This window comes from Odocoileus virginianus, chromosome 26 (assembly GCF_023699985.2).
Source record: "Odocoileus virginianus isolate 20LAN1187 ecotype Illinois chromosome 26, Ovbor_1.2, whole genome shotgun sequence".
NCBI classification, from domain to species: Eukaryota; Metazoa; Chordata; class Mammalia; order Artiodactyla; family Cervidae; genus Odocoileus; species Odocoileus virginianus.
This window is the reverse complement of record NC_069699.1, coordinates 43,634,742-43,661,671: the sequence shown is the minus strand read 5'-3', so window position 1 is coordinate 43,661,671 and position 26,930 is coordinate 43,634,742. Positions and strand designations below refer to the sequence as shown.

Sequence of the window (26,930 nt, the reverse complement as noted above, 5' to 3'; positions counted from 1 at the left end):
AAGTCAAAGGTTCAAATGATGCTGAAGCTACACGTGTGCGTCATGGCTTAAAAGGCTATTGTGTTGTGTCACAGTCATGCTTTTCTCCTGGACATTTTTCATTTTGTTGTTTGTAGAAAGTTTTATTTCCTTGGTGAAATTAAAATATTTCTGGTGAGGTACCAACATCAACACATTTCCACGTGGTTCCATTGGGAGTTGAGGCTGTGACTATACTTTATGTTGTGTACCCAGCCTAGCAAATGAAGTTGTCTTCACAATCTTGACAGATACTCCAGAAAATGCATTTGATTCTGCAGCAGGCACTGAAAACAGAAAAATGTTGCCTCCATGAAGGATAGTTCTCATTACATTTTTGGTCCTATGCTGTAGGAAGGGCTTTAAATGTGTTCTGTCACTCTGCGTTTAACTAGCAAGACGAAGCGCTTCCTTTCTGAATTGAGGAAATAATACGAGCAGATGTGACGTTAGGGACACAGGATCAGGTGGCAGTGGGAGGAGAAATGGGCGAACTGTGTCACTAGGACAAGAGCACAGACCCCCAGAGAAGCTCCTCAAGGTGGGCATGGCCTATGAAGAAGTGGAATGAGGTGGTCCTCCCTGTGTCGGGGGTGCCAATAGACCGGCAGCTCAGTTACTAATGACAGAGGAGCACGGGCGTCAGGTGAGCACCGGAGCCAGGACATAGGCCAGTGCTGCGGTGCCGTGCAGGGTGCAGTCCGTCTGAGCAGGAGCGGAGCTGGGCCGCGTTCTCTGCCCCCCACAGTGACACGGCTTTGGTGGGCACGTGCATGGATCAACCCCGTGGGCTCCGTCTGGGCTCCCTCTGTTCAGACCCACTGCAGGGCCCCTTCTCCATGAAGGGGGGTGACTGGAGGAGCTCCTGGACCCACGTGCGGGTAGGAACTCGGCACCCGGTGTCCTCTGGCCTCTGTGGTCTGAATGAGTGTGCACTTTCCATCCGTCCATCCATCTTCATCAGTAAAGCCAGCCTTCTCTCCCGCCCCTCCCCAGAGGGGATCAGAGGGAAGCTGCGTCAGGCTTTTGCTTTCTCCTCCCTCATCCCCTACGTGCCATATTCACTTTAGTTTGACTCAGCCTTTGCTCTTCATCCATTGTTGCTGCATCCCAGTGACCTGCAAATTTCCACCTGGATCAAGCAACTAAATGAACACAAGTCCACAGTCATGAAAACTCTGTCCCCTTCCCAGCAAACAGTACTGCCCCATCAGACTTTTCAGATGAGGGCTGCAAGATCCAGACATGCATTAGCCCAGTATCTCATGGATCGGAAAAAAAAAAAACAACAACAACAAAAAACAGGTCCCAGAGTGGGGAAAGTTTTGTTCATTTCTTTTTCTTTCAATGTCCAAGGATTTCCTTTATGCCAAAGACACTCCGATGGAGTCTGAGGGGGAGACTGTTCCCCGCTCAGCCCAAACAGGAGCCTGCCCATCTTCATGACAGGAAGACTTGAGAGGGCTAGATTTTTTTTTTTTTTTTCTTACCTGTTTGGAAGTTAGGTTTAAGGCTTGTAAAGAATTAGACAGGTTTTATCACATGAAAGCCTGAGCCCCAGCTGGCAGGTGGTGGCGTAGGTGGCCCAGTGGAAAGGTGGGTGGTGGATCGGAATTAAATGACTCCTTCACATGGCCTCCTTGGAGGGACTCAGGCATAAACCCAGAGGGAAATCGGGATACTCCACAGACACTGAACCTGTCGAGTATCTCATGCCTGTCATCTAGTCACGTTAGTCTCAAAATCAGCAAGATTTTTTGTCTTTTTTTTAAAAGCATGATTCCATCTAAAGCCATAAAAAGGCTATTTTTTTTCTTTTTTAATCTAAGAGAAGAACAGATGCTAACAGATAAGATTTCACTGGCTGATTCATTTGTTTCAGATGCTTGAACGGATGCTTTAGAATTTTCTGCCTGAGCTACAGCACCAAGCTCGTTAGTCGGAAGGCGTTTGTGGCTAAGGCCTTGAAAGGGAAAAGTCTCAAGTGGGTTTATTTCTACTGAAACAGCATTTCGGGAGAAATGCAGAAAAAAGCAAACCCAAGGCCCCAGAGAGACCCCTTCCAAGCAAAGCACTCTTCCGGAAGGTGGAAGCGGGGCCGTGGCTCAACTGTGGGGCCGTGGCCTCCTGTCGTGGACACTGCTCACGTGGCTCCTTCTCATGGAAGGGAACGAGCAAGGCTTATCAGTTTTCCCTTGCGAGCAGAGACTCAGAGAAAGGGAAAGAGTGAGAGAGAGCAAAGGAGAGGGGCGGCCGCCCCAAGAGAAATGAAATGAACACAACTTCCTGATGCTGGCCAGTAAAAAAAAAACAAAAAAAAGATTAATAAAAACGAGTAAGCAGACCTGCCTAAGGTGGGCAGCTGACTCCATTCCAAAGTCCTGCATCCCTAGTTTGCCCGAACTACCAAAGACTGGCAGGCCCCTCGGCGCTGGGCTGACAGTTGTTTTTATATCTGCCGGCCCGTCCTGACCGGCCCGCTCAGCTCTCTGCAGTGCCGTGTGCACACTGCAGGGGGACGGGGGCAGGACAGGAAGCGCAGACACCCCCATTTACACTGACACACACCTGCATGCCCAGACCAACCCAGGGGACACCTCAGGTTCCATCTTAACGCGTCCGCGGGAAGCACCACCACACCCAAACCTCATCCGACATTGTCCGTCTCCAATTCAAAGCCAGTCCGGGGATGCCTCTTTGGAAGCGGTGTGGTCCAGTTTCAAGGACACTGGGAGTCAGGGGACCTGGGTTATAGTCCCAGTGCCAGCGTTCACTTGCTGTGTGACCTTGGGCAAGACACTTAACCTCTCTGTGCCTCAGTTTCCCCATCTGTAAAATGGGGGTAATAATGTCGACCTACCTCACAGGGCTGTTGTGAGGAATAGCTAAGTGATTGTAAAGCACTTTGAACGTATAATTGCTTATTATTAAGACTACAACAATAATAATATCATATGCCTGTTTACTACCAGAACTTTAAGAAACTCTTGTTTTTCTTTGATCTTTTTTTCTGTTCTGTACTGTAGTGATTGATCGAGAAAGAGAATTCTCCCCCTTTTTGAGATATCTAGGAAACATGTAAAGATGTAAACAGAAGTAACTCAGGTGGTTGTTTTCTCACATCTTACAAAGGGTATATTTTTGCCCAAGAAGTTGCTTTGAGAGGGGGCCCCACCTGAAATTCTCAGCCAACTCCAAGCAGTGGTTGAGGGGTCAGTGCACCTGACGCTGAGCCCAAGATACCCAGAGGCGTCAATTTGAGTTTTGGAGTCAGCATTCAACAGTAACCTTAGTGTAAAACCCTGAGGTTCCCAAAGAGTCTAGAGAAGAGAAGGGTTGCACGCCACGGTCTGTGCAGAGTGGAGGCTGCGTGTCTGTGTGTGCGCGCATGTGTGCAGGGTGTGGAGCCCCGGTGTGTGGGGAAGCCCGGCTCCTGGAGCCGTGTGATCACGGGAAGAACGGTGCTAGCAGAAGTCCCCAGGCCCGTCCTGCGCGTGACTCGGCCCCGCCCAGCTGTGAGGTCAGCTTCAGTGTTGCCTTCTGTTCTTTGACCTTTGTCCTGCCGGGGAGGCAGCCCTGGCCCCCGATTCTGCTCCAACATGCACAGGTGGCCAGACATCTAGGAGCTCGAGGTGGGTTTTCCTCACAGCAGAGTCCATGGGACGGGAGAGGAGGGCTGCCTTCCTGACATGCACTGTGGGTGGTGACGTGGGCGTGGGGGTGACCCCTGTGATGATGCTGAGGTACATCTGGATGCTGACAGCAGTGGCCCTCAGCACCCTGAGTCTCCTCACCTCCTGCTGGCATCCCAGGCCCACTCCAGACCCCTCCGTGAGTCAGTCACCAAAGGGCTAATGCCTGCCTCAGTGGGGGCCTCTGGGGCTTGCGGAGGTTTGGTCTGAAGGCCCACCTCCACTCTGGCTGGGTAGTGCCCGGGATGTACCAGTTATTAAGTATTTGGTGTATCGTAACTGACAAAGAAGCTGGTCAGCCCTGTGAGCACCTGAGAAGTGTATCCACCATCGCAAATGGTCCCTCTGTCCCCCACCTACTCTGATGTCAAGTTTATTAAGCACTGAAGGGATGTACGTGCTCACCCCCCAACCCCAGTTTTGTCACCCCATGTTAGAGGCCTCAGGTGACCACTGGTCTTCTAAGTCTGAGTCTATACACCAAAGCCTCCACAGAAGAGCCTTAAGCGATTCACGAGGCTGGTGTCTCCACACGCACATCTCCGTGGTTCTTCCACATAAGTAAAAACTGGAACACGGTAACTCTCCAGGTGGGACTTAGGGAAATGCGCGAATCTTGCCCCACTTGGGCCAGGCAGTGGCTGGTAGCTGAGGCCAGTGGTTAAGGACAGTCAGGAATCGCAGGGGCCGCCTCCCGCCTCAACTCAAAACGAGTCAAGTTGAGTATGTGAGACGGACAGACTCTCTCAGCAAACTCGGTGCCCGACACCAGAATCCATGGTGCTAAACTCTTAACTAAGCTCCTGGATGGAAGACGACGCAGGCCAGAGTCCATCGTAGGACAGCAGGTGTAGGACTGGACCTCAGGCTCTTCTTAAATAACTTACTCTATGATGTGACCTAATTAAAAGTTCAGTGGATCCGCAGGGCTGTTGGGCACTCAGTTGTCTGCTCTTGAAGGTAGGATATTTTTCCTGTCTGAGAAGAGTGATTCTTATTTTCACAAGTCTTTGAGATGATAGAATTACTAAAAATAAGTCAAGGAAAATTACATTATGTAATCACAAAAGATGTGATATATTTTTTTTAAACAGGGGCATGTTATTGAATAACACTCAGCTCGTAGCCCTCGTTAGCCCAAACGTGTCACAATTCAGTCATCCACGGGTGGGAGCTTCCGAATAAGCATGACTGCTTGGGGGTAATGGGAGGACAGGTCATTATAAGGCACAGTGAAGGCCACCCGTGCCAAAGGCTCACTCAGAGAAACCATGAGGGGGCATTTCTTCCAAAAGTATGGAGAAAGGCCCCGAGGATTCACAGGAGTTCTGGATGGGGAGGAGCCCAGCGCCCAAGGAAGAGATGGTGTTGCCTGTCTGTGGGCAGGTTAGCTGCAAGTTCTCCAACTTTTTGGTCTCAGGAAACTTTTATGCTCTTAAGAAGTACTGAGGACCCTTATCTATCAGTATTTACTATGTTAGGAATTTAAACAGATTTTTTAAACCCAGAATATGCAAGCACAAAGATGCTGGAGAGGTGGAATCCCCAGGGGTCAAGCAGCCTTTTGGAACACCCCAGTGTGCTTCTGGGAGAGGATGAGGGCATACAAGCATCCTTGTCTTATCATGCAAATCACAGTGACCTCCTGCAGAGGTCTCAGGGGCCCCCGGGTCCTTGGGCTGCACTTTTGAGAACTGCTGCTCTAGGGGACTGAGACCATACCCCCTTAAAGGAGGAGGGTCTTTTTATCATCTCGCCCTACCCCGAGCCGTCCCCTGCCTTCCAGGCCCATGCCCAGTCCCAGCCATGTTCAGACGAAGAGTCACACCCCACATGCCTGGTCTCACTGCCTGTGCAGATCTGGCCTGAATTTGTGTGTGAGAGTGAAGTGATTTTAAGGATTTCAGCTCCTGAGGGTGGCATGGCGGGGATGAGACTGTGTGCTGAGGATAGTTTGTGATACGAGAGCACAGCTGGGTTAGTGGGAAGAGAGGTCACACCGTGATTGGGCGGCAGCCACAGTCGTGTGTGGTCACAGTCGCGAGTGGGCATGTGATCGCGGCTTGATCCCAGCATTCTTCTTCGTAGACCCAATACAGAGGGGTTGGCATGGTGTCGCTGTAGGCTTGAGCATCAGGACTGCTAGCTGAGCCTTGACTAGTGTGGGCAGGTCACTTAACCCTGTGGGAATAATCCTGGCCCCCCTCCCACACCCTTCCTCCCAGGATGTAGTGGGATAAAGTGTGTGATAGCACTCGGCAAAGATGCTAGCAGAATAGGAGTCGTGATTGGTGACTTCTGCTAAGCCCCCATTTTAAGTAAAACTGTTTTCAGGAAACTGGCAAGCATCTCCCCATTTCTGGTGTTAAAACTACAAGAAGCAAGGTGGAACTAAACAGAGAGCTCTGTCAGATGGCTTGCAGGGAAATGTGATAGGTCACTTTAGGTAATTAAAGTTTCCTTTATGTTTTGAAGTGAAGGTAACAGACACGCTGTATTCAGCGAAGTGTCCCCCCTGGGGGTAACTTACATGGTAACCTTATGGCTGACTTTGCAGTGAGGGTTGGAATCACTCTGCATGACTCACGGGGGTGCCAGGCTCATGATGCTAGCCCCTGATGTTTACATATAACTCGAGGACTGTTCATAATGTTGATAACAGACGCAAAGGACACTCTGAGGCGGAGAGCAATGACAAAAGAAAGGGTGTGCCTGTGTGTGATGAGTGTGCCTGTGGAGAGGCGGGGGAGGCGGAGGACGACTTTTGGATGAGCAGGTGTGTTCTGAGAGCACTGAATCTCCAGTTCTTTTCTGCTGAGGGAGCTAGTCTAAAATGATCCCTCCTGATTGGGGAGGGGCAGAATCCGGCTAAAGGGTCAACCGGAACGCGCCTTGAAGGAGATGACCGGGCAGGGCCAGCCTGGCTGAGTGAGAGACCAGGCTCTCCTCTGCCAGCAAGGGCTCTTTGGCTGGAGCCTGGAAGCCTGGCACTCACACCCGAGGATGAATGGGCTGGCTCAGTCCCGCCTGGAGACCCACATCTCTTATCTGCACTGTTACAGTGTAGGTTCAGGGGGGTGCTGGGCGTTTCTGTGTGCTGAGAGCTGGCAGATCACCGGTGTGTGTGATGATGCTAGCTTAGGGAGACGAGCAGTGAGAGCTTTTCTAACACACCAGGTAGGAAAAACTTACACCTGAAGGTAGGTGAGCGAAAAGAAGGTATATGAATGTTCCTATTCGAGGTTAGAACACCATAACGTAATGCAATTGTTTCAGAAATATTTAGAGAGATTTTATAGTTTGGGGGTGTTTTTTTGGACTTTATTCATTAGAGTAAATATCTATACAATTCCGATTAAATGGTGTCTAAAATTGAAAGCAGCGGTCTACAGGCAAAATGCCAACATTTCTTTCTTTCTTTTTTTTAAAAATATGAGAACATCTAGCATTTAAAAATCAACCAGAAACTAGGCTTGATTCTGTTTAATATTTTATATGATTGGACATCTTAAATCAATAATGTTTCTATTTTATAGCAGCAGTTCTGTGTTTATTCAAAACCATAATTCTGTGATGTTACTGGAATGACTTTATATGGCTTTGTGTTGGTTTAAATGCTAATGGCCACATTTCAAATTAAAATAGTATTTTGCTGATAGAGGTAGACACAAACATGACATATGAAAGAATAGTTAATTTTCCTGATTGTAAAGTGTTTCAAGAAAAAAAAATGTTCTTTTTTTAAGGGCTGTGGAAAAAAAAAGTTATCAAGGGTTTAAGATAGATTTCTGCACTTTGGGAATTGGAACTTGTGCCTATGGAATTTTTGGAGCAGCCTAAGCTACCTTTTAGCTTGATATGTGTGCTAGAAATTTTTTCATTATCATGTTTTGTGATATGTAATAAATTCAGGGTGCTGTGCTTAAGCTTCGCTTCAAGTTTGGGAACATGTGTTTCCCTCATTCCAAACCCTGGCAGATACCCCTACCCTCTGTAGCACCTCCCCTCGCACCCCACTCCCACCCATCCTTCCTTAGACCCCCTTTGAAAGAGTGAAGTCAATCCCTGACTCTGGGAAGGTGTGTTTCTTCCTCCATGGAGCAAGCGAACTATAATCATGATTTCTGAGCCTCTGCTTTCCTGTCTGGGAAGAGTGCTGCGTTCTCTCCTCCTTTGATGTCTGTTTAATAAACATGTTGTCTTTATTTGTCTTTGGAAGAGGCCTCCTGGGCCACCTCTCAATTTTCTCCATGATTTATGTTGGAAACAGATTCTCTGTCCTGTGTCTGTTCACTGCTCTCTCCTAATCCTGTGTATCATTGAAGACATGCTGGAGACAGCTTTTGTTTTTATTATGCAATTATGTCATATGTGTATTTCAGTGAAATGTCAACCCGTCAACAGAGGATGATGTTAAAAATTATCCAAATAAATAGTTTTCTATTTCTTCTAATCAGACCTAGTCCAATCAGTTGAATGACAGTGAGTAGGATTCTCTGTTGTTATTTAAACAGTGTTCCCAGCCCTCGGTGCCTTGGGGTGCGGATTACGGTGCATGACTTACCTGGTGTATAACCGGTGCCTTGTCACCTGTGCGCGTTTTGTGCAACGGCAGTGGGTGTCTCAAACCTGGCATCTTATTTGGGAGCCTCAGAGTGGGTAACAGCTCTTTCTTCCCAGTGAACCAGAATCAGATGGTGAAACCCTGGTTTAATGTATCATCCCATGATAATTGTGCCCTAGAGAACACTGACTGACTGACTTGCAGGCTGTTCAGTACTGCTGGGCTCGCCCTTGCTGCCCAGGCCTGCAACTCTGCTGTGAAAGAGCTTTCACCCACTTGGCATTAGAGTTGCCTTCTTGATGTTCCCCTGAGAATGGCATGGGTGTGCCTCTAAGAGAAATGATTTCCCAGGCTCAGGTGTGCTGGAAGCGTGGGTCCTGGGAGAGTGTATATGTGTGTGTGCATGTGTGTGCCTGTATGTGTTCACGTGGGCACGTGTGAGCGTGTATGTCTTGTGCCTGTGATCAGAGGGACAGGTGAGTGAGGGGCAGTCTTACTGACCACACCACGGAGTGTTCTGGGTTTGGATCTGTGACACCTTTGTCATTCTCCTGTGAGACAACAGCATTCCTAGCTGGGATCCTTAAAGATTTGACTCCAGGCCACAATTTCACCCCCGTGGTTCATAAAATGGAAAAGTCTGCTGCTCGTATGTTGAAAGAATGGTTCGAACCAGACCCAGCCTGGTTGGTGCACCATCTTTGAAAAGATCCCTAGGCCAAGGGCTGCTATGAACAAGGCCATTTTCACGGGAGCCTCTTGGGAGGTTCCGTACGCCTTTTTGTTCTAAATGAACATCCCCCCTGCCCTACTGGTGTCTGCAGGAGACCCATCTGAGCATTCCCACATGAGGGGCTCAGCCCTGCCGCATCTGGCAAGACTGCGGCCACCATCCTCTCTGACCCCCCACCCCACCCCCTCTGCTACCAGGCGAGTCTCAGTTGTGGTCCTGACGCTTTGTGTATGCCCTACACCACCCACTGCCAGGGCGTGTGGAAGGACAGGGCAGGGCTCCCCTTCTCTGCAGACTGCCCTCACATTGGGGAGCATTCGCTGCAGATGGAGACCCACACAGCCAGACCCCAGACGTCCTCCACACCTTTAGTGACCACTGAGGCACAGACAGACTGCCAACACCTTAAGGGGGGGCTCCCTGGATACAGGATGGGTGACCTTAGACCCGGGGTGGGGAGGAAATGCCTCTCTGAGATGCCAGTGTTTTTGTGGCGAGGGATTGAGTAACTGTACTGTCCCTATTAAGCTTGCCAGTTTTCTCCAAGTCTTTGGTGAAAACATAATAGTCTGTAAGCATCTTGAATGTTTCCCTAATGCAGTTAGGTACAATGGGAGGCCTTTTCCCAGGCTCTGTCCTCAGGGAACCTGGGGCCCAGGGTGAGGCAGGCTGGCAGCGAGGGCCCTGGCGAAATGCAGAATGTCTGTGAGGGGCCTGAAGGGCTCACCTGGTTGGTTTTAGACCACCTCCAGAGGCTGGAGCCCCTTTCAGTGTCTTGTGGTCTTCAAGAGGATGACCCAGCCATCGGCCAGTTCTCGGCCTGAGCACAGGCTGCAGGCCAGGGCCGCGGAAGCCGGCCCTGCACAGCGGCCCAGGTCCGTGCGTGTCTGTCCACTGTGTCGTGGTCCTGAGTGCGCTGGTGGCTGTGGCGTGGCGTGTCACTCCCTCACCCCATGGCTTTGAGGCAGAACCACTGGCCTGGACGGCTGCTTGGCCTGCTTGCCCTCTGGCCCCTGCACTCGACTCCCTCATCCGGGGCACAGTCAACGAGCCCTTGCCACCCACCCTGGAGAGCAGCCAGGCTCTGCCCCTCGCCCCACCTGAGGTCTGGGCGCCATGCTTCCATAGACTGTCATTTAGACCTGGGCCTGGGTTCTTGGCCATGGCAGACCCTAGTGCTGGTTACCAGGCCCTGTTCCCTGCGAGTGGAGGTGTTTGGAAAGAAAGTCACTGGCCTCATGCACCCCAGCCCGGGCCATCTTGAACTCCTGACCACAACCTACATCCCTGAGCCCACAGGGACACCATCAGGTGCATTCAGACAAGTGGTCAGTCCCCTGGACTGTCCTCTGGAGAAACCTTCCTTTCCCACGACTGACTCAGGCAGGAGCACAGCCAGGACCCAGGCTGCCCCCCACCCTCTCCCCTGCCCCGGCCACCCGTGTCGTCTAACTGGTTTTGCCGTTCTCATTGATCTAGGCGGGATTAAGGACACTGCACGACATTGGGCCAGAAATCCGGCGTGCTATATCATGCGATTTGCAAGATGATGAGCCTGAGGAAACAAAGCGAGAAGAAGAAGAAGATGTGTTCAAAGTAATTATTCCACGCCTAGCTACACACTGGCCACTTGGAAATAGCAGGGCAGGACTCCAGTTGGGGCAGTTAACGATCTGCAAGAGAGCCTGGAGGACGCACAGCAGCCCCCAGGCCTAGAGGGGCTTATGGACCCTGCCTTCCCCCCCACAGCAGACCCTCCCCATTCCCCAGCACCCCTTCCAGGGCCAGGCCTGCTCCTCCTCTGAGCTTGCTCCTCTGCCGCACACTGGCCGCTTCGGAGGAGCGTGGCCACAACCACTGGCTGGTGTGGATGAGCATCCCGGGTCCTTCTAGCAGCTGCCGGCCCTCCCTACCTGCTCTCTCCCCACCGGGCTGGCTCTTTGGCCTGCCAGCCGGCCCTCTGCTTCCTAGCCCCTGGCCCAGAGACATGCCTGCGGCCCGGCCTCAGCTGCTGGGGCCACCAACAGCCCCGCTGGGCGAAAGTCCGCTTACCTCGGAGCAACTGGAAGAGCCCCCTCGAGTGACAGCCACGTGCTTGCTCCCCAGCTCAGGAATCGGTAACATTCCTCATTTCAGGGGGACCAGCAGCTACTCACACAGGCACCCCGATCACTGAGACATTCAGATCGTTTTCCAGGGATCCTACGGAGCTTACCTAGAATTTGTTTTTCATGTAGAAAAAAAAAGAATGACCTAACATAGCTAGCCTGCATCAAATACTTGTTAAATTACCTGGTGTTGTCTCCCATTATTTTGCAGAGAAATGGTGCCCTGCTTGGAAACCATGTCAATCATGTTAATAGTGATAGGAGAGATTCCCTTCAGCAGACCAATACCACCCACCGTCCCCTGCATGTCCAAAGGCCTTCAGTTCCACCTGCAAGTGATACTGAGAAACCGCTGTTTCCTCCAGCAGGAAATTCGGTGTGTCATAACCATCATAACCATAATTCCATAGGAAAGCAAGTTCCCAGCTCAACAAATGCCAATCTCAATAATGCCAATATGTGCAAAGCTGCCCCAGGAAAGCGGCCCAGCATTGGGAACCTTGAGCTTGTGTCTGAAAATGGGCATCATTCCTTCCACAAGCATGGCCGTGAGCCTCACAGAAGGTGCAGTATTAAAAGGTAACATTTCAAACGGGTTTGCACTTGGTAACGTAGCGTCGGCCCCCGGCGGGTCTTGCTCACTCCCCCTCCAGCAGAGGCGGGGGAGTCCCTGTGGGCGTTTCCACGAGCACCTGTGAGTGCCCTCAGGTCCCAGCTTCTTCCAGGGCGGGCCACATGATGGTCCCAAAGGATAAAGGGCCACAGGCCAGCCTGCGGCCTGCCCCTTGACACAGCATCTGCAAACTCGGCCTTCCCCACCTGTCCCACAGTCTCAGGGACAGGGGTTGGCAAACTTGTTCTGTAATGGGCCAGAGCGTGAACGTTTTATTTTTTTCTGTGTCTATAATCAACTTTATTTTAATATAGTCTAAACACATATCATTTAGAAAATACCAAGAAAAATTTATGTACAAGAGTTGATGCTATCACATTTGGACAAAGCTGGCAAGTTCCTGCTACGAGCACATCCCAGGAGATACCACTGAGGAAACCTAATATATTGGAGTAGATGTGGTGGCATTTGGCCCACAGTTTGATAGCCCTCAGGGTTAACCTGAAGTTGTCAATGTTTGATACTAGATGTAAAACATCTTGTAAAACCATTTCATTGATTCGCAACGAAATCAAAACCCTGCAATCATTAAGACATCTTATACACATGTAAATTTTTAAGCAGGCTGTCATGTTTTAAGTCCAAGTTTCCTGGAATAGTCTGCAGTGCTAACGTTTTAGAGTTGGAGCACACGCAGTCTCTACTGTGACTGCTCACCTATGCTGTCATAGCAAGAAGGCTGCCATGGATAGTACGGAGACACGTGTGTGCAGCCGCGTCCTGATAAAGCTTTCTTTGTGGACAGTAAAATGCCAGCTTCATATAGTCACATGCAATGAACTACTTTTCTTCCTTTGATTTTGTTTCAGTCCTTTCCGTTCAGTTCAGTCGCTCGGTCGTGTCTGACTCTTTGCAACCCCATGGACTGCAGCACGCCAGTCCTTTAAAAAGTCTAGCTTGTGGGTCATAGAGAAACAGATGATGGCTTGTATTTGGCCTGGGAACCACAGTTTGCTGAGTCCGGCTCTGGGGAGTAACTTGATAAATCCTTTGTGTAAAGTTTGCTGGAAATATTTTAACTTTTATTTTCTCCCTCCCTCCCACGTTATGCCTTTCCTGGATAGAACCCGCTATTATGAAACTTACATTAGGTATGTGCTTGTTGCTTGCGTTTATGTGTTAAATGCTGTGTGTTCCCGGTGGGACCAGAGGGCCTCTCCAGTGCTGGGAGGTGACCGTGCCCTGGGAGCCAGCTTGCCATAGTGTAGTGGTCTGGCCCCGGGCTGTGGATGGCAGAGCTTCAGATCCGGGTCTGCAGAGACTGGGTTACCGTCCAGGGGCCCACATTCCCTTGCCACGTGCCCACAGCTGTGGCCCCACAGGCCTCAGCGCGGTGCTGGGGGAGCAGGCCTGTGGAGCTGGGCAGTCGTTCTGCTCTGTGGGGGCTTTGTGAAAGCGTGACCTCTCCCGGCCTACGTGCAGAGGGCCCTGCTCCCTGTGTGTGGGGCCCAGTGGGCTTGTGGGTGGGGTGGTCACTGTGTTCAGGGTGGGGGCGAGCCACCTCCTGCTTTCCCGATCATCAAGGGGGAAGTCACTGGGGCTGGAGGAGGGTGGGAGAGAGTGGAGAGCTTGGAGGACCCATGGTCTTCTGTTTGGAGAGCGGCGACAGCTCAGCACCTGGCTGCCTGTGCTGAGGGCCGAGGCCAGGACCTCTGGGTTTCAGGGCATCATCACATGACAGTCCTGGGGCAGGGCCGTCTTTGGAAAATGCAACGAGTGTTGTCCAGGAGAGTCTCTCTCCCCGGGACACAGGACATAAAGCTCCTGTCGGCCTTCCTGGGTCAGGGGCTCCAGGCTCCGACATCACCCTGGGCCCGGTGCCTCTGTCTCCCAGGGACCCAAGGACCCAAGGTCTCCAGGCCTGTTCTCTTGTTCCTTTCCCAAACTGCATCTATTCTGTTGGTTCCCAGGCAGGCCTCTGAGGGTAGTGGTTTGGTGCTAGCATCAGCAAGGCACCGAGAGAGAAACCCGTTTCTGGTATATATGTGTATACACATACACTCACCACACACCTCCACAACACACATACACCCCCCACCCCCCCACAACACACATACACCCCCCACACCCCCACCCACAACACGCATACACACCCCCACCCCCCCACAACACGCATACACCCCCCACACCCCCCAACACAAATACACCCCCACACCCCCACCCACAACACGCATACACCCCCCACACCCCCACCCACAACACGCATACACCCCCCCACACCCCCACCCACAACACGCATACACCCCCCACACCCCCACCCACAACACGCATACACCCCCCACCCCCCCACCCACAACACGCATACACCCCCCACACCCCACCCACAACACGCATACACCCCCCACACCCCACCCACAACACGCATACACCCCCCACACCCCCCCCACAACACGCATACACCCCCACACCCCCCACAACACACATACACCCTACACCCCCACCCACAACACGCATACACACACCCCTCCACACAGGCGTGCGCACACCTAGCCACACGCACGCACACACACCCCTGCCAGAGGCAGCAGCAGAGTCCAGACTCCCGAGGCAGGAGCACTCCCCGGGCAGGGATGCTCTGGCCACCGCGAGGCACGGCCGGAGGAGCTGCCGCTACCTGCCGGGCCGCTCAGCCCCTGTCTCCCCACTGCAGGTCTGACTCGGGAGATGAGCAGTTCCCGACGATTTGCCGGGAGGACCCGGAGATATACGGCTACTTCAGGGACCCCCGCTGCCCGGGGGAGCAGGAGTATTTCAGCAGTGAGGAGTGCTATGAGGATGATAGCTCGCCCACCGGGAGCAGGTGAGGGCCCCATCGCCCCGGGGACTGTCCTGGCAGCAGGGGCACGGTCCCCAGGCCGGAGAGTGGTGGAGTGGAGGCCGGTTTCCACCAGGAGCCCGTGAGGCTTTAGTGAACGTGCCAGAAATGAGAGCCTTGCTGAAGGCTGAGAGCTCTGGGCTGGAACTCATGACTCACGAACAGCTCTGCTTCTCGCTCCCATCGGGGGCGGGGGGGGGGGTCTCTCCTGGAGGTGAGGGGACGAGAGGTCAGAGGGGCATCACTCAGCAGATGAGCCTCCTGGGCTTCTGTCCTGAAGAAGGCGTGGGTGGGGGAAAGTGGGCATTTGCTGTAGGACACGTGTGGATAGCAGGTGATACAGGCGCACAAAGGCCATCCACCTCTTCCCCGTGGACTGCATCTCACCGTGAATGGGGCCCATCGAAGTGGACGTGTTTGTGCGGCAAGGTCCCTTCTGACCTCTGGGATGGTGTTAAATGCCAGCCTTGTGCTCCAGGCTGGCCACAGCCAGACCCTCCCTCCCCCTGCTCTCCACCCTGTCCCCCCGTGGGCCTCGGGATGCCTGACCTCGGGAACCACTGGTCCTGAGCCAACCGCATTCTCAGTTTCCTTCTTCAGGGCTGTGGCTTGGAGCATGACCTTGCCTTGGATGCTCTTCCCCACCTCCGCTGGCCTGACCCCACCCCCTGCAAGAGCCTGCTGCTCCCTCTCCCAACTGGAACTGAAAGGACCCCCATCCCTAGAGCTCACGGCCCAGCCCGAGCCCTGTCTTCCAGCGCTAACCTTCTCTAGCCTGCATTAGAGTTGTGTGCACGGGGTATTGGCTCTGCTCTCTGAGACTGGGGAATGTGCTTCATGCGTTTTCTTTTCCCAGGCACCCCCCTCCCACCACCACCTAGCCACAGGCAGCTCCTCGGGAGAGGGTTCTCTGGGAGAAAGTGGGGCTAGTCCAGCCTACAAGGCATCGCAGTCCACATCTGAACCGGGACTGAGACCACTCAGGGAGGGAAGGCATCGGCGCCTTGCTCCTCACAGACCTGCCCTCCTGAGCGTTCCTGTAGCAGCCCTTGTCCTCTGTTTGGAATCTTCTGTGGAACCGAGGGCTGCGTTCTCAGCTGGTCCTGGTGTGTCCAAGGAGGTGGGAGCGGACTATGGACGTGGGCTTGTTAGCTGGGTTCTCACGTGCCCCCTGCTCTCTCTCCTGGCCTTCTCGGCCACCAGGCAAAGCTACAGCTGCGGCTACTATAACCGACACCCAGGCAGCAGTTTGGACTTCGAGCGGCCTCGAGGCTACCATCACCCCCAGAGCTTCTCAGAGGATGATGACTCGCCCGTGGGCTACGACTCCCGGAGGTCTCCGAGGAGACGCCTACTACCTCCCACCCCTACATGTGAGGCCAGATTTTTTGTTTGGGATCCAGGCTCGCAGAGGGTAGTGTGTGTGTCCGCCTGCCCCAGCCCGGGGGGTGGGCCGGACATGGTCAGAGGCCTTCAGTCCTCAACACCAGCCCCCCGGGTGGAGAGGCTGTTGGTTTTTCTTCCTCACCCACGTGGAAGCGCTCCAGCGCTGAGAACAGAGAAGGCAGTGTGGCCCCTTGGTTGCAGTTTGTAGCACTTGATGAGGGGCTTTCTGGGTGCGTCATCGTTGTCTTTGAGCTTGGGGTCTGCCCTGATGGGTAGGCAAGTCCTGCACCATGGTGTTGACAGGCTCACTCCCCAGATGGGGTCACGGGCCCTGCGAGGGCGGAGGATGGATCCGCCTGCTGAGTAGACTTGTACCCAGGCCTCCTCCCAAGGCCCAGGCCTCTGAGGGCACCTGAGCGTTTGTGCTGCCCATGCCTCCTCCTGTCTCACCTCCCTGCCCTCTTCCCCCCAACCTTTGCCTTGGTCTGCCAGTGCCCCTGCTGTGGCCTAAGTAGTGACCGCTCGGGTGGGCACTCCCATCCCCAGGCCAGGGAATCCCATCCCAGAGAGAAGTGGCAGGGGCCGGCTGGTTTTCGGGTACACGTGGCATCACCGGTACTGTCAAGGGATCTGGGTTACCCCTGGTGAGGACCGTGGGCTGGGGAAAGAGATGAAGCAGCGGCTCCTGCCGTCTCCCAGCTGGGCAGCTTGATTTTGGACATGTGGACATTTTGATGATGGTTAAAGAATATCCGCATCAGGCCTGGCTGAGGAAGGAGGTGTATTTTGGGGTAGGACTCTAATCAGTCACCAGAAATAAATGAGACGCATTGGCTCTGAGTCTGCCGTCTACGTGCATAGTAACAAGTACAGTTGGGTGGTACCCAGGCCTGCCTCTCTCCAGCTGTCACCACCCTGCGGGCGCGTGCAGCCAGACCCATATCCGTGGTTAATATTTAATTTCACAACCCCAAACACAAGCTGCTGAGCAGAGCAGTGCTGGGCTCCGTCAGTCCTGGATGACGCCTGTGCAGGCGGGGCTGAGCCCCGGGCCCTGTGGGTTCCACTGCCCTCCTGTGACCACCTTTTCTCCCTTGGGTGGTCATGAACGTCTCCACCGTTCACAGGTGCTGCTTCCGTGAATCAAGGACCCTGAGTGGGCAACTGGCTGCCCTCTTTATATATAAGCGTGAATAGGTGAAATGCACTGTATTTGCTCTCCTGCCCATGTATTCAGATCTCGGGCAGGGAGACAATGGAACACCTATGTGTTCAGCTCCAGAGGGGTTGCTCCCTGCATTAGAGCTGGTTGTGCAGAGCAAATAAGATGACAGGCATAGGTAGATCCATTTTCAAAACTGAAAAGCGCTCTCTGAATGATGACGGTGGTAGTTTTCCTTTGCTTGAGCCTCTCGTCCCACCACCTGACCCAGGAGGGAGCTAGACGTGGTGCTTACCTGGGAAGCCTGTCCTTCTCTTAGAACACTTGAGTTTGGCCCCGGGCAGCATGTGGGAGGAAGGCCGTCTGGAGTGGAGGGCAGGTGTCTGTGTCCCCCAGAAGCAGCTAGACCAGGAGGCCCAGCAGGCTGCATGGTGAACACCGGGCCTTTGAGACAGGTTGGCTGTCGTGGGTCTCCCGCCCCATTGAGCAGTGGCTGGCATGGGCTCTCTCTGGTCTCCGTGCACTTTTGGAGCCAGGCCCCCAGCAAGCGGCCTCTGCAGCTTCATGTGCCTCCCAGGATGCCCGCGGGGGCTCCCCAGGCTGGTCCCTGGAGTTTTCCAGTGCAAGAGTCAGGGGCGTGTAGAGTTGTGCTGGGGCAGGATAAATGCCCCATGAGCTTAGAAAGCAGAGTTCCAGAAAGGAAAGTTGAGGTGACTCGGTTCTGCCTTGCAGGCCACCGGTAAGGAGAAGTGTCCTGGGGAGCCCTCTGGCCTGTGCAGGGGGGGCCCAGAACTTAGATATCTCCTGGGCCTGGCACCCTGGGGAGCCTCGAGCCTGGATCACCTTGTCATCGCTCACCCCGTCTAGAAGCTTCTGTTTGGAGTGGCTGCTAACAGGACGTGCATAGGTGCTCAGTCATGTCTGACTCTGTGCAACCCCATGGACTGTAGCCCACCAGGCTCCTCTGTCCATGGGATTTCCCAGGCAAGAATGCTGGAGTGGGTTCGCATTTCCTTCTCCAGGGGATCTTCCTGACCCAGGGATCGAACTCGTGTCTCCTGCATTGGCAGGCAGATTCTTTACCACTGCGCCACCTGGGAAGCCTGTTGACTATTAAGGACAACTAGCCACATTCTTTACAGTTCATGGTGTCCTCTTCTGTGTGTTCTGTCTTCCTGGCTAGGGAAGCTGGGTCTCTGCCCCACAAGGGGATCTGCCTGTTATCTGGTTGAGCTGTTAGGGCAGGTAGCAGGCAGAAGGGTGACCACAGCCTGGGAGCACCCACAGGACACTCCAGCCCCAGAGACACTCAGGAAGAGGAGGACAGGCAGTCGGCAGGCATCTATGGGTTCTCCAGTGAGGTCATCATGTACTTGACCTGAGACTCTGTGTTCCTGGCACATGCAGGGCCAGGGCCTCGAGTCAGAGCGTGGCCCTCTGGCTCCTCCTGAGAGAACAGATGTGTCGGGGCTGAGACATTAACTTGCTCTTTTTGGAGACACCCCTCAGTCGGGCTGCTTTTTCCTCTTGAAGTCCTGAGACAGCCCCCAGCCCCGCCACCATGCCTCGCGCTTTTCTCTGGATGCCTTGCTTGCTTCCTCCTGGGCCCCCCTGCCGGACGTCCAGGGGGGGCGCCCAGACCCCCAGAGCCCGGGGCCTGACAGCTGGTTTCACAGTCACGCGTGTGCTTCACTTCTCAGCCCACCGCAGGTCCTCCTTCAACTTCGAGTGCCTGCGCCGGCAGAGCAGCCAGGAGGAGGTCCCGCCGTCCCCCGCCTTCCCGCCCCGCACGGCCCTGCCGCTGCACCTGATGCAGCAACAGGTGAGCCGCCCCCTGCCCCGGGCAGCTCCAGGGAAGGGACCCCCAGTGTCTGGAGCACATAAACACTGGCTGCCGCTTCAGTTTCTGTTCAGGTCTTTCTGCCAACCTTGTCCCTTTTTTACATAAATTGCTGTGTCCTGCTCTGTCCTGGATGGAGAACAAACTTTGGGAAGGCCCCAGGCATCACATGCCACACACCAAGTAGGCATGGGGGTCCCCGCGGGCTTGTGTGTGCCTCCTTTGGATGGTCCTGGCTTCTGACTTGGCCACAGGCCTGTGCCTTTCACAAACCTGGCCTCACTGCCCGCTGTGCCCCTTGCAGAGAAGGATGCAGGCAGGCCTGTTGTGGCACTGCTGTAGGTGGAAGAAGCAGGCTTGTACCCGGTGGTGCTTCTGAGCAGAGTGCCGGCTACAGACGAGTTGCCTGAGAGAACCAACCCATTTCTCTGTGAGCGCTGGGCGTCGTCAGCTTGTCCTAAATGCACTTCCCTAGTCAAACCCAGAGTCAGCCAGGTGGCGTGTTTGTACTCCATGACTTGTGTGTCGTCTTCATGCTTCTAAGCAATTTCACGAATAACTAATTCCCACCTGGGGATCAGGAGATATATTATGGATCTGGGGCAAAAGAAAACACAGTCTGCTAGACAGCCAAGTTTTTACAGCCAGTTCATTGAGTTACTCAGAGTGCTGTATCCTTCTGAAGCCCCTCTAAACCAGGGCCTTGAGCCTGGCCTGTGCTGAGGACACCGAGGCCGGGACCCCTGAGGACCTCACCCCGCTTCCTCTGTCTCCTCAGATCATGGCAGTCGCCGGCCTAGATTCCAGTAAAGCCCAGAAGTACTCGCCAAGCCACTCGACCCGGTCGTGGGCCACCCCGCCGGCCACGCCGTCCTATCGGGACTGGACGCCGTGCTATACCCCGCTGATCCAGGTCGAGCGGCCGGAGGCCCCAGACCAGGTCAACGGCAGCCTGCCGTCTCTGCACCGCAGCTCGTGGTACACGGACGAGCCCAGCGTCTCCTATCGGACGTTCACACCAGCCAGCCTGACCGTCCCCAGCAGCTTCCACAACAAGAACAGCGACAAGCAGAGGAGCGCGGACAGCCTGGTGGAGGCAGTGAGTGTGGCCGCGAAGTCTGCCCGGGAGGGACGGTGGCACCGGGGAGCTGGTCCTGAGGGCAGGTGGGCTCCGGAGCCAGGATGCCTGCTTCTGAACCTGGACAACCATCCACTTCTTAGCAGCAAAGATGCTACTTAAAGCACAAGTGTAAAAACACCATGCCAGGCACCAGGGACTGGCATGCTGCAGTCCATGGGGTCACAAGAGTCAGACATGACTTAGCTACTAAACTACAGAAACACCACCCCTGCTGGGTTTCACCAGCTGGCTGCACCGAGGATTGTATGTTAGTCCCACAAATATGACTTGTTTATTCTGAAACATTTGTCCCCCATGGGTTTCACTCTTGTTGGGCCATGTGCAGTGTCTGAGCTTCTTTAGATTCCCATTTACCTCCAGGCTCAGTTACCCTGAGTGGGGTCTTGCTGACATAACTGGCTGGGTCCCAATAGCACATCATGCAGTCAGTGCCTGAGGTGGTCTTTCTGTCATTCTGCATCTATGCCACTGATACTTTTCTCTACACAGGTTCTGATATCCGAAGGCTTAGGACGGTATGCGAGGGACCCAAAGTTTGTGTCGGCGACAAAACACGAAATCGCCGATGCCTGTGACTTAACCATCGACGAGATGGAGAGTGCAGCCAGCAACCTGCTGAACGGGAACGTGCATCCCCGGGCCAACGGAGACGTGGGCCCCGTTTCACTCCGGCAAGACTACGAGCTCCAGGACTTCGGGCCTGGCTACAGCGACGAGGAGCCGGACCCCGGGAGGGACGAGGAGGACCTGGCAGATGAAATGATTTGCATCACCACCCTGTAGCCCCTCCCCGGGAGCCGGTGATGGGCTCTGGCCTCAAGGTGGGGCGCCGGAGGGCCAGGGGGAAAAGTGCCTCGTAGTTAGGAAAATTTAGGCACTAGCGTGGAGTCCCTATTCGCAGTTAGAATTTTGTAACAAGTGATGTCATGCCTCAAGGAAGCCATATTGCTGGCAGGGGACAGCCGTGCCCCAGCTTTGTGGGCGGCCCAGCCCTCCTGGAGAGGACCAGCAAGGCGGTTCAGATGAGCCCTGCTGGCTTGTCTGCGGCGCTCACCTGCCGCCCGCAGGCACGGGGTGGGAAAGGTTTAAAGGTGATGACGATCACCATACCTGTGTCATTACCTCAGCCATCGGTCTAGCATATCAGACATTCACTGGGCCCAGCATATCCATTTTTAAACCCCCCCCCCCAAAAAAAAAACCACACTGCTTCCTGATTCCTGTTGAGCTGTTCTGAGATACACTGTGTACGTCAGGACCAGCCTACCAGCCGTCATCCTGGGAGGGGAAGCAGGACCCTGTAAGCAGGGTTTTCTGTGACGTGATGCCAGTTTACAGGCAGGAGAGCGTCGCTCCGACAGTCGGATTTCTGACTGTCAGGCTAAGGGCAACTGTAAACTGGAATAATACTGCACTCGCAACCAGGTAAACTTAGATACGCTAGTTTGTTTAAAAATTATAGATTTACTGTACATGACTTGTAATATACTATAATTTGTATTTGTAAAGAGATGGTCTATATTTTGTAATTATTGTACCGTATTTGAAATGCAGCAATATCCATGGGTCCTAATAACTGTAGTTCCCCACTGAAATCTAGAAACTATTAGTATTTTTACTTGGGCTATACAGAAGTATAATAGAAGAAACAGAGCCAATTCTCATTTATTCAGTGAAAAATCTTTTGGGGGTACAATCTTTAGTTCAGAAGAACTTGACACTACAGAGATTTTTCTAAAATATTTTGAGTCACTATAAATCTATCTTTACACAAGAGATTCCAGAGGACTATTTGCAGTCTTTTCTTTGGGCAGGGGTTCTCTGATTTGATATTGTAACTTTTGATCCACCATGGGTCGCAACTGTCTTGTTTTCCTTTAATAACCCCTCCGACGAGTTCACGGCAGAGGAGGTCGAGCTGGCTACTCGGACCCTGTGGCTTTCATTCACAGTCATGGTTTTCTCAGCTGCCCCACAGGATATTCTGGCCTTTCTGGTGCAGAAATAATGGCAGTGGTGAATGAAGTCTCTCTGCTGTTGTCCCCCCGGGACTGGTAAGGCGGCGTGTCTGAGGAAATAAAAGAGTGCTGGGGGCTGGGGGACTGAGGAGGCAAGGCGGCTCTTGCAGGACTAGATGTCGGGGTCTGTACAAATCCTATCGCTGCCTTTTTACAAAACATTGCTACTGTGTGTTCTCTTTGAGGGCTTTTATATGCAACTGAATGAGGGCTGAAGTTTTCACTAGAATGCACTCTCACTCCAATTGTACTTCTCGATGAAAACCCACTTTGGGATCATCAGACCCATCAAGGCTTCCTTTTCTGTTCACAGAATCATGCCGACTTTGTCGAGTTACCGTGGCAGGGATTCCCTGCGGTCAAAAAGACTAGTAGCAGTTTTTGGTTCAAAATTTTTAAAGAATACATGACCTGTTGTTAGTTTTTTTTTTTTTTTTTTTTTTTGTAAATAACACTTTGTTATAAAGACCTTACAAACCTCTTCTTAAAGACATTCTTACTCCAGATCCAGGCAAAAACACTTCAAGGTTTGTAAATGACTATTTCCTGACATAAATTCTTTTTTATTAAAATGCAAAATGATCTTCAGAATAAAGCTGTGTAATAAGTTTATTGTATTTGGGAGCTCTCCTTGCACAGAGCTGGTGCTTGCCAGTGACAGCCTCCGGAGGACCAGGTACTCTGTGAGGGCACTGCTGTAATGATGTAGATTTTCTCTTGATCTCGTGACTCCTCTGGTGCCAGTAGTAACTTAATTCCAGTTGCAGACAGCACCATTCTCCTAAAGGGCTAACCTACAGTCATCGTCGTTTTGGACTCCATCTCTCCACTGAGTGTTGGTCTTACTGTGTGGCTTCCCATTGTTAGTCCAAAACTGTCCTACCAGGACCGAGTTTCCTGGCATAGTCAGTGATCTTTGCTAGTCAGCACTTAAATGGCATTTTTACAGACTGCACCACTCCTAATATCCACCTGCATTACACCTGGTTCAACTGCTCGTCTGACATTAAATTTGTCTTTGTTAAGAAAAACTTCAAGTTGTAGAACATGGTTTCTTCTCTTTCAGGAAACTTTAAATGTCTCTCCTTTTTAGTTCCCCTCCTATCCCCTAAGAAAGTAGTCATCTTGGGGTTGACCCCAGGAATAGTACATAGTCTCTTTCATCATGTGTTTTCCATAATGTCACAAAACGGAAACGGCAAGCAGGAACCTCGTTAACTGTGGTCTCTATAATTTCCATCCAGACAGCTGGGCCACATAGCACCTCCCAGCCTGACTCTGAAATATTTCAGAATCAACTGGTGGCGGGGACGGGCAGCTTGTGGAGGCCCTAGAAGCTTCTTGGTGCACAGAATGTGTTTAACATGTCTGATGGACCGCTTTATGTTGATGCCACGCTTCTGAGAGGAACCAGAGCCGTTTATTTTGTGCTGTTTATGCTTCACAGTCCTAAGTGTCTTTGCCCATTGCCTGTTTCCCTGCAAAGGTTTTTATTGTTAGGATGGTGGTCAGTTTGTTCTGAAAGCTGTTAGCTTCACACAGAGTTCCAAGCTCCTTTATTAGCCTCTCCTGACTCAGAAACGAGACTCCAGTTACGCCTTCATTTGTGGAAAAAGTTTTTATTTCTCTAAAATGATATTCCTTCTTTACTGGGGGTCCGAGAGAGAGGTGGGCCCGAGGCCCTTGCTTCCGAGCAGAGAACAGGAGTGCGCGTGGCCCTGAGGGCGCCCTGTGGGGATGGAGGCAGGAGAGACCATGGGAGGCTGCCTGGGTCTCAAGACAGGACCAGCAGAGAAAGGTGCCTAGGTATTTGACCTGATGATAAGTTGTTCAGCGGAAATATGACATGCCCTTTGGGTGGAGGAACATGGTTTGACTAAGGAGACTCTATTTGAATTTATGGAGAAGACTCCTGCAGCCTGCACAAGGGCTGTGTTTCCAGGCGCCAGAGTCCCACTTCTGCGACCCGCCCTTTCCTGGTCACCTGCAGGCCGCTGCTCTAGCTGTGTGTCTGGCTCTGACTCCACCAGGAGGAATCCTTGGCTTCTTCAGTGGGGTCTGTGTTCCGCGACCTGCCCATCGGCACATACACCGCTTCCCTTAGGCTTTGTCAACCGTTCTGGGAAATGTACGTTCTCCTGTTCGGGGGGCAGGGCAGGCTTTCTGCTTAAGGGGCTTAACAGATGTCTTCGCAGTTCCTCTAGAGGCCGAGTGCTGGCCGGTCTGCATGCCCTTCGGGCCTGCCTGACTGGCTCACCCTCCCCGATTCCGGTCAGCACTTCCCTCCCCTCTCTGGCGTCCTCAGACAACAGCCCCCTTTCCTTCTGCAGGCGACGGTTCCTTCGTGGCACTGGACCCTTCAGACAGGTGGTGGTTAGGATACGGGCCACTGCTCCACTCTGCCTGGCCAGCCAGCACTTAGGGCTCGAGGGGGGAACTGCCTCAGATAGAATATTCTGAGGTCTGGACCCCAGCGCAGTTTCCTGTTGGGTAAATGACACTCACACTTTTCTCCTTTGAAACGTACCTGTGTGCGGCAGTATTGTGTGATGGTATGCCATGAGCGGGAGAGGGGCCTTGGTGCCCGAGTACGGGCCCCGCTGACACACGCGGTTTTGCTCACCTATACATGCACACTAGCCTATCAGCTGCTGTCTCACAGGCCGAAGGCATCAGAGAATGCAGGTCTGAATGCCACGTCACCTGCCATGCCCACCCCAGAGGAGGTCAGTTCAGTCACAGGCCAGGAGGTGTCACTTCATGGCCCTCAGAGTGGGGGATCGGCACCCACCGTCCTGCTGTCCTTCACCCCTGCCGGTGGCTCCCAGACCCAGAGGAGGCCTGTGGGCAGGCGGGGCCTCTCTAGGAGACAGACGTCTCTTGACAGACAGAATTTTCTCTCTTGACCCTCCGCTGGAACAGAAAATAAAGACACAGGTAAGATCAATTAAGATTTTACTCAAACATTTTTATAGGCAGGCCGGTGAGATGGCTTTCTTCTTTCCACCTTTGTAGAAATCTTTCTCAACTGTGGGGCCTCCAAGGCACTTCAATCCCTTGTGATCTACGGTGAAGCCTGGAATGTTCCTTCTTCCTTCCCTCTGATTCTGGGTCCAGCCAGGCAGGTTTCCAAACGGGAGTTCCCTTCCTTCCTGCCAGGCAGGGGCTTCTGGATATAGTCAGAAAAATCAATCCAAAACGTATCCACATGTTCATCACCTTGTAACAACAGTCTGGATAATGCATCTCAGTTCAAAAGTAAGTTATGGGGTTGCCTTATTGAATTAGAAGAAGTTTAAAGATCAGAGATCTGTTTTAAAAGTTACTTTGTCTTCCGCCCAAGCTCCAATCTTCACCAATTCATTTGTCTTTAAATCAATTGTGTTTCCCTCCCCTGCCCCAGGATGAGGATCATAGCTCTATTTGACTACTTTATCCGTCAGCCTGGCTCCCGCCTGGTCTGTTGCTGGGGACATCTGGAGAATGAGAATTAGCCAGCCGTGGCCACTGCTCAGTCCCTGTCTCCCCAGGCTTTGTGCAGAGCAGGCTGGGGTACAGGTCTGCTCTGGGTTTCTAGGTTTCCTGGCAACAGGAAGATCTTTAAAAATGCTAAATCCTAAAACCCAAGGTAGTAAAGAGGCCCTGCAGACTCCTGAGTCCTGAAGCAAGGTCCAGAATTCTGGCCTCATTCTGATGGTGTTAGTAAGAACCAGAGCGTCGTAGAGGTGGGCTACAAGCCCCTTGGAGGGACCCAGCTGAACACCAGTTCCTGTCTCCCTCTGGGGGTGAAGTCAGGAAGCAGCAGAGAAAGCAGCAGCCTGTTTCTTCCAGAGGCAGCTTTCCCTCTGCCCAGGCATGTTGGAGGCTTGTCACACAGCCCAGCTGAGCTCCACGCTCCCTCACTCCAGGCCCCCAGTGCAGCTTTCAGCCAGACGGGGAGGATGCCCCGGGCTCTGTGCAAGCTCCCTGCTCCTGGACCAGCTTGCCTCCAGATAGAGCCTGGGAAGGCCCCACCCGGACCCTGGAAGGCGGCAGGACCCTGGGCCGGAGAGCACTGCGGGGCACAAGCCAAGGGCCTGGCAGGAGTTGCCCGTTCTCCTCCAGCCTCCCTTCCCCTTTGCTGTCCCGCCAGGAGGCAGGGAGAAGGGGCCCAGAAGGCCTGTGAGGACATGCTGGTAAGAAAGAAGCCAGTTCACTGAGCAGTACTGGTCTCATTTCTTAGATTATCCAAGTCTCGGCCACTGGACTATAACATTCTAGACAGGTTCAGGGAAGCCCATGTGGAGCAAGGGCTGTGCTGAGCCTTCGCGGGCAGGGCCGACCTCAGCGCTGGGTGGCCAGGGTCCTGGGCTTATAGACCGGGACATCCTCGTCCCAGAGTGCCGGCCGCCCCTGGATCATGTCGGCTGCCTTCTCTGCGATCATGATGGTGGGGGCGTTCAGGTTGCCACTGACCACGCTGGGCATGATGGAGGCGTCGACCACCCTGAGGTTTTCCACCCCGAGCACCCTGGTCTGTGGGTCCACCACCGCCGTGGGGTCGGAGGGCTGGCCCATCTTGCAGGTGCACGAGGGGTGGTAGGCACTGTCTGCCTTCGCCCGCACGAAGGCGTCTATTTCTGCATCCGACTGGACATGGCTTCCCGGCTGGAGCTCCTTTCCCCGGAATGGTGCCAGGGCTTTCTGTGCAAAAATCTCTCGGGTCAGCCTCACACAGAGACGGAAGTCTTTAATGTCGGTTTCTGTTGAGGAGAAGAAACAGGTGAGATATTTCCTCTTA

At 53.2% G+C, this 26,930-nt stretch overlaps 2 protein-coding genes across 23 annotated transcripts in view; one reads left to right on the top strand and one right to left on the bottom strand.

Annotated features, from left to right (window-relative positions):
• CACNA1D (calcium voltage-gated channel subunit alpha1 D) overlaps nucleotides 1-22,591 on the top strand; it is a 336,899-nt gene extending 314,308 nt beyond the window's left edge. For 13 of the 18 annotated variants that reach the window (XM_070455913.1, XM_070455907.1, XM_020885971.2 and 10 more), the window contains 8 exons: nucleotides 10,487-10,603; nucleotides 11,327-11,694; nucleotides 12,853-12,879; nucleotides 14,439-14,588; nucleotides 15,807-15,976; nucleotides 18,852-18,973; nucleotides 19,770-20,090; nucleotides 20,622-22,591. In XM_070455913.1, coding sequence (XP_070312014.1) covers nucleotides 10,487-10,603; nucleotides 11,327-11,694; nucleotides 12,853-12,879; nucleotides 14,439-14,588; nucleotides 15,807-15,976; nucleotides 18,852-18,973; nucleotides 19,770-20,090; nucleotides 20,622-20,915 — 1,569 coding nt within the window. In that variant the 3' untranslated portion in view covers nucleotides 20,916-22,591. Of the gene's footprint in view, nucleotides 1-10,486; nucleotides 10,604-11,326; nucleotides 11,695-12,852; nucleotides 12,880-14,438; nucleotides 14,589-15,806; nucleotides 15,977-18,851; nucleotides 18,974-19,769; nucleotides 20,091-20,621 lie in introns of those variants that run through there. The other 5 variants (XM_070455905.1, XM_020885972.2, XM_070455910.1 and 2 more) reach the window with 4 other exon arrangements.
• The window catches only part of CHDH (choline dehydrogenase), an 89,177-nt gene continuing 84,026 nt past the window's right edge, over nucleotides 21,780-26,930 (bottom strand). For all 5 annotated transcript variants that reach the window (XM_070455916.1, XM_070455915.1, XM_070455920.1 and 2 more), the window contains one exon: nucleotides 21,780-26,892. In XM_070455916.1, coding sequence (XP_070312017.1) covers nucleotides 26,474-26,892 — 419 coding nt within the window. In that variant the 3' untranslated portion in view covers nucleotides 21,780-26,473. The remainder of the gene's footprint in view (nucleotides 26,893-26,930) is intronic.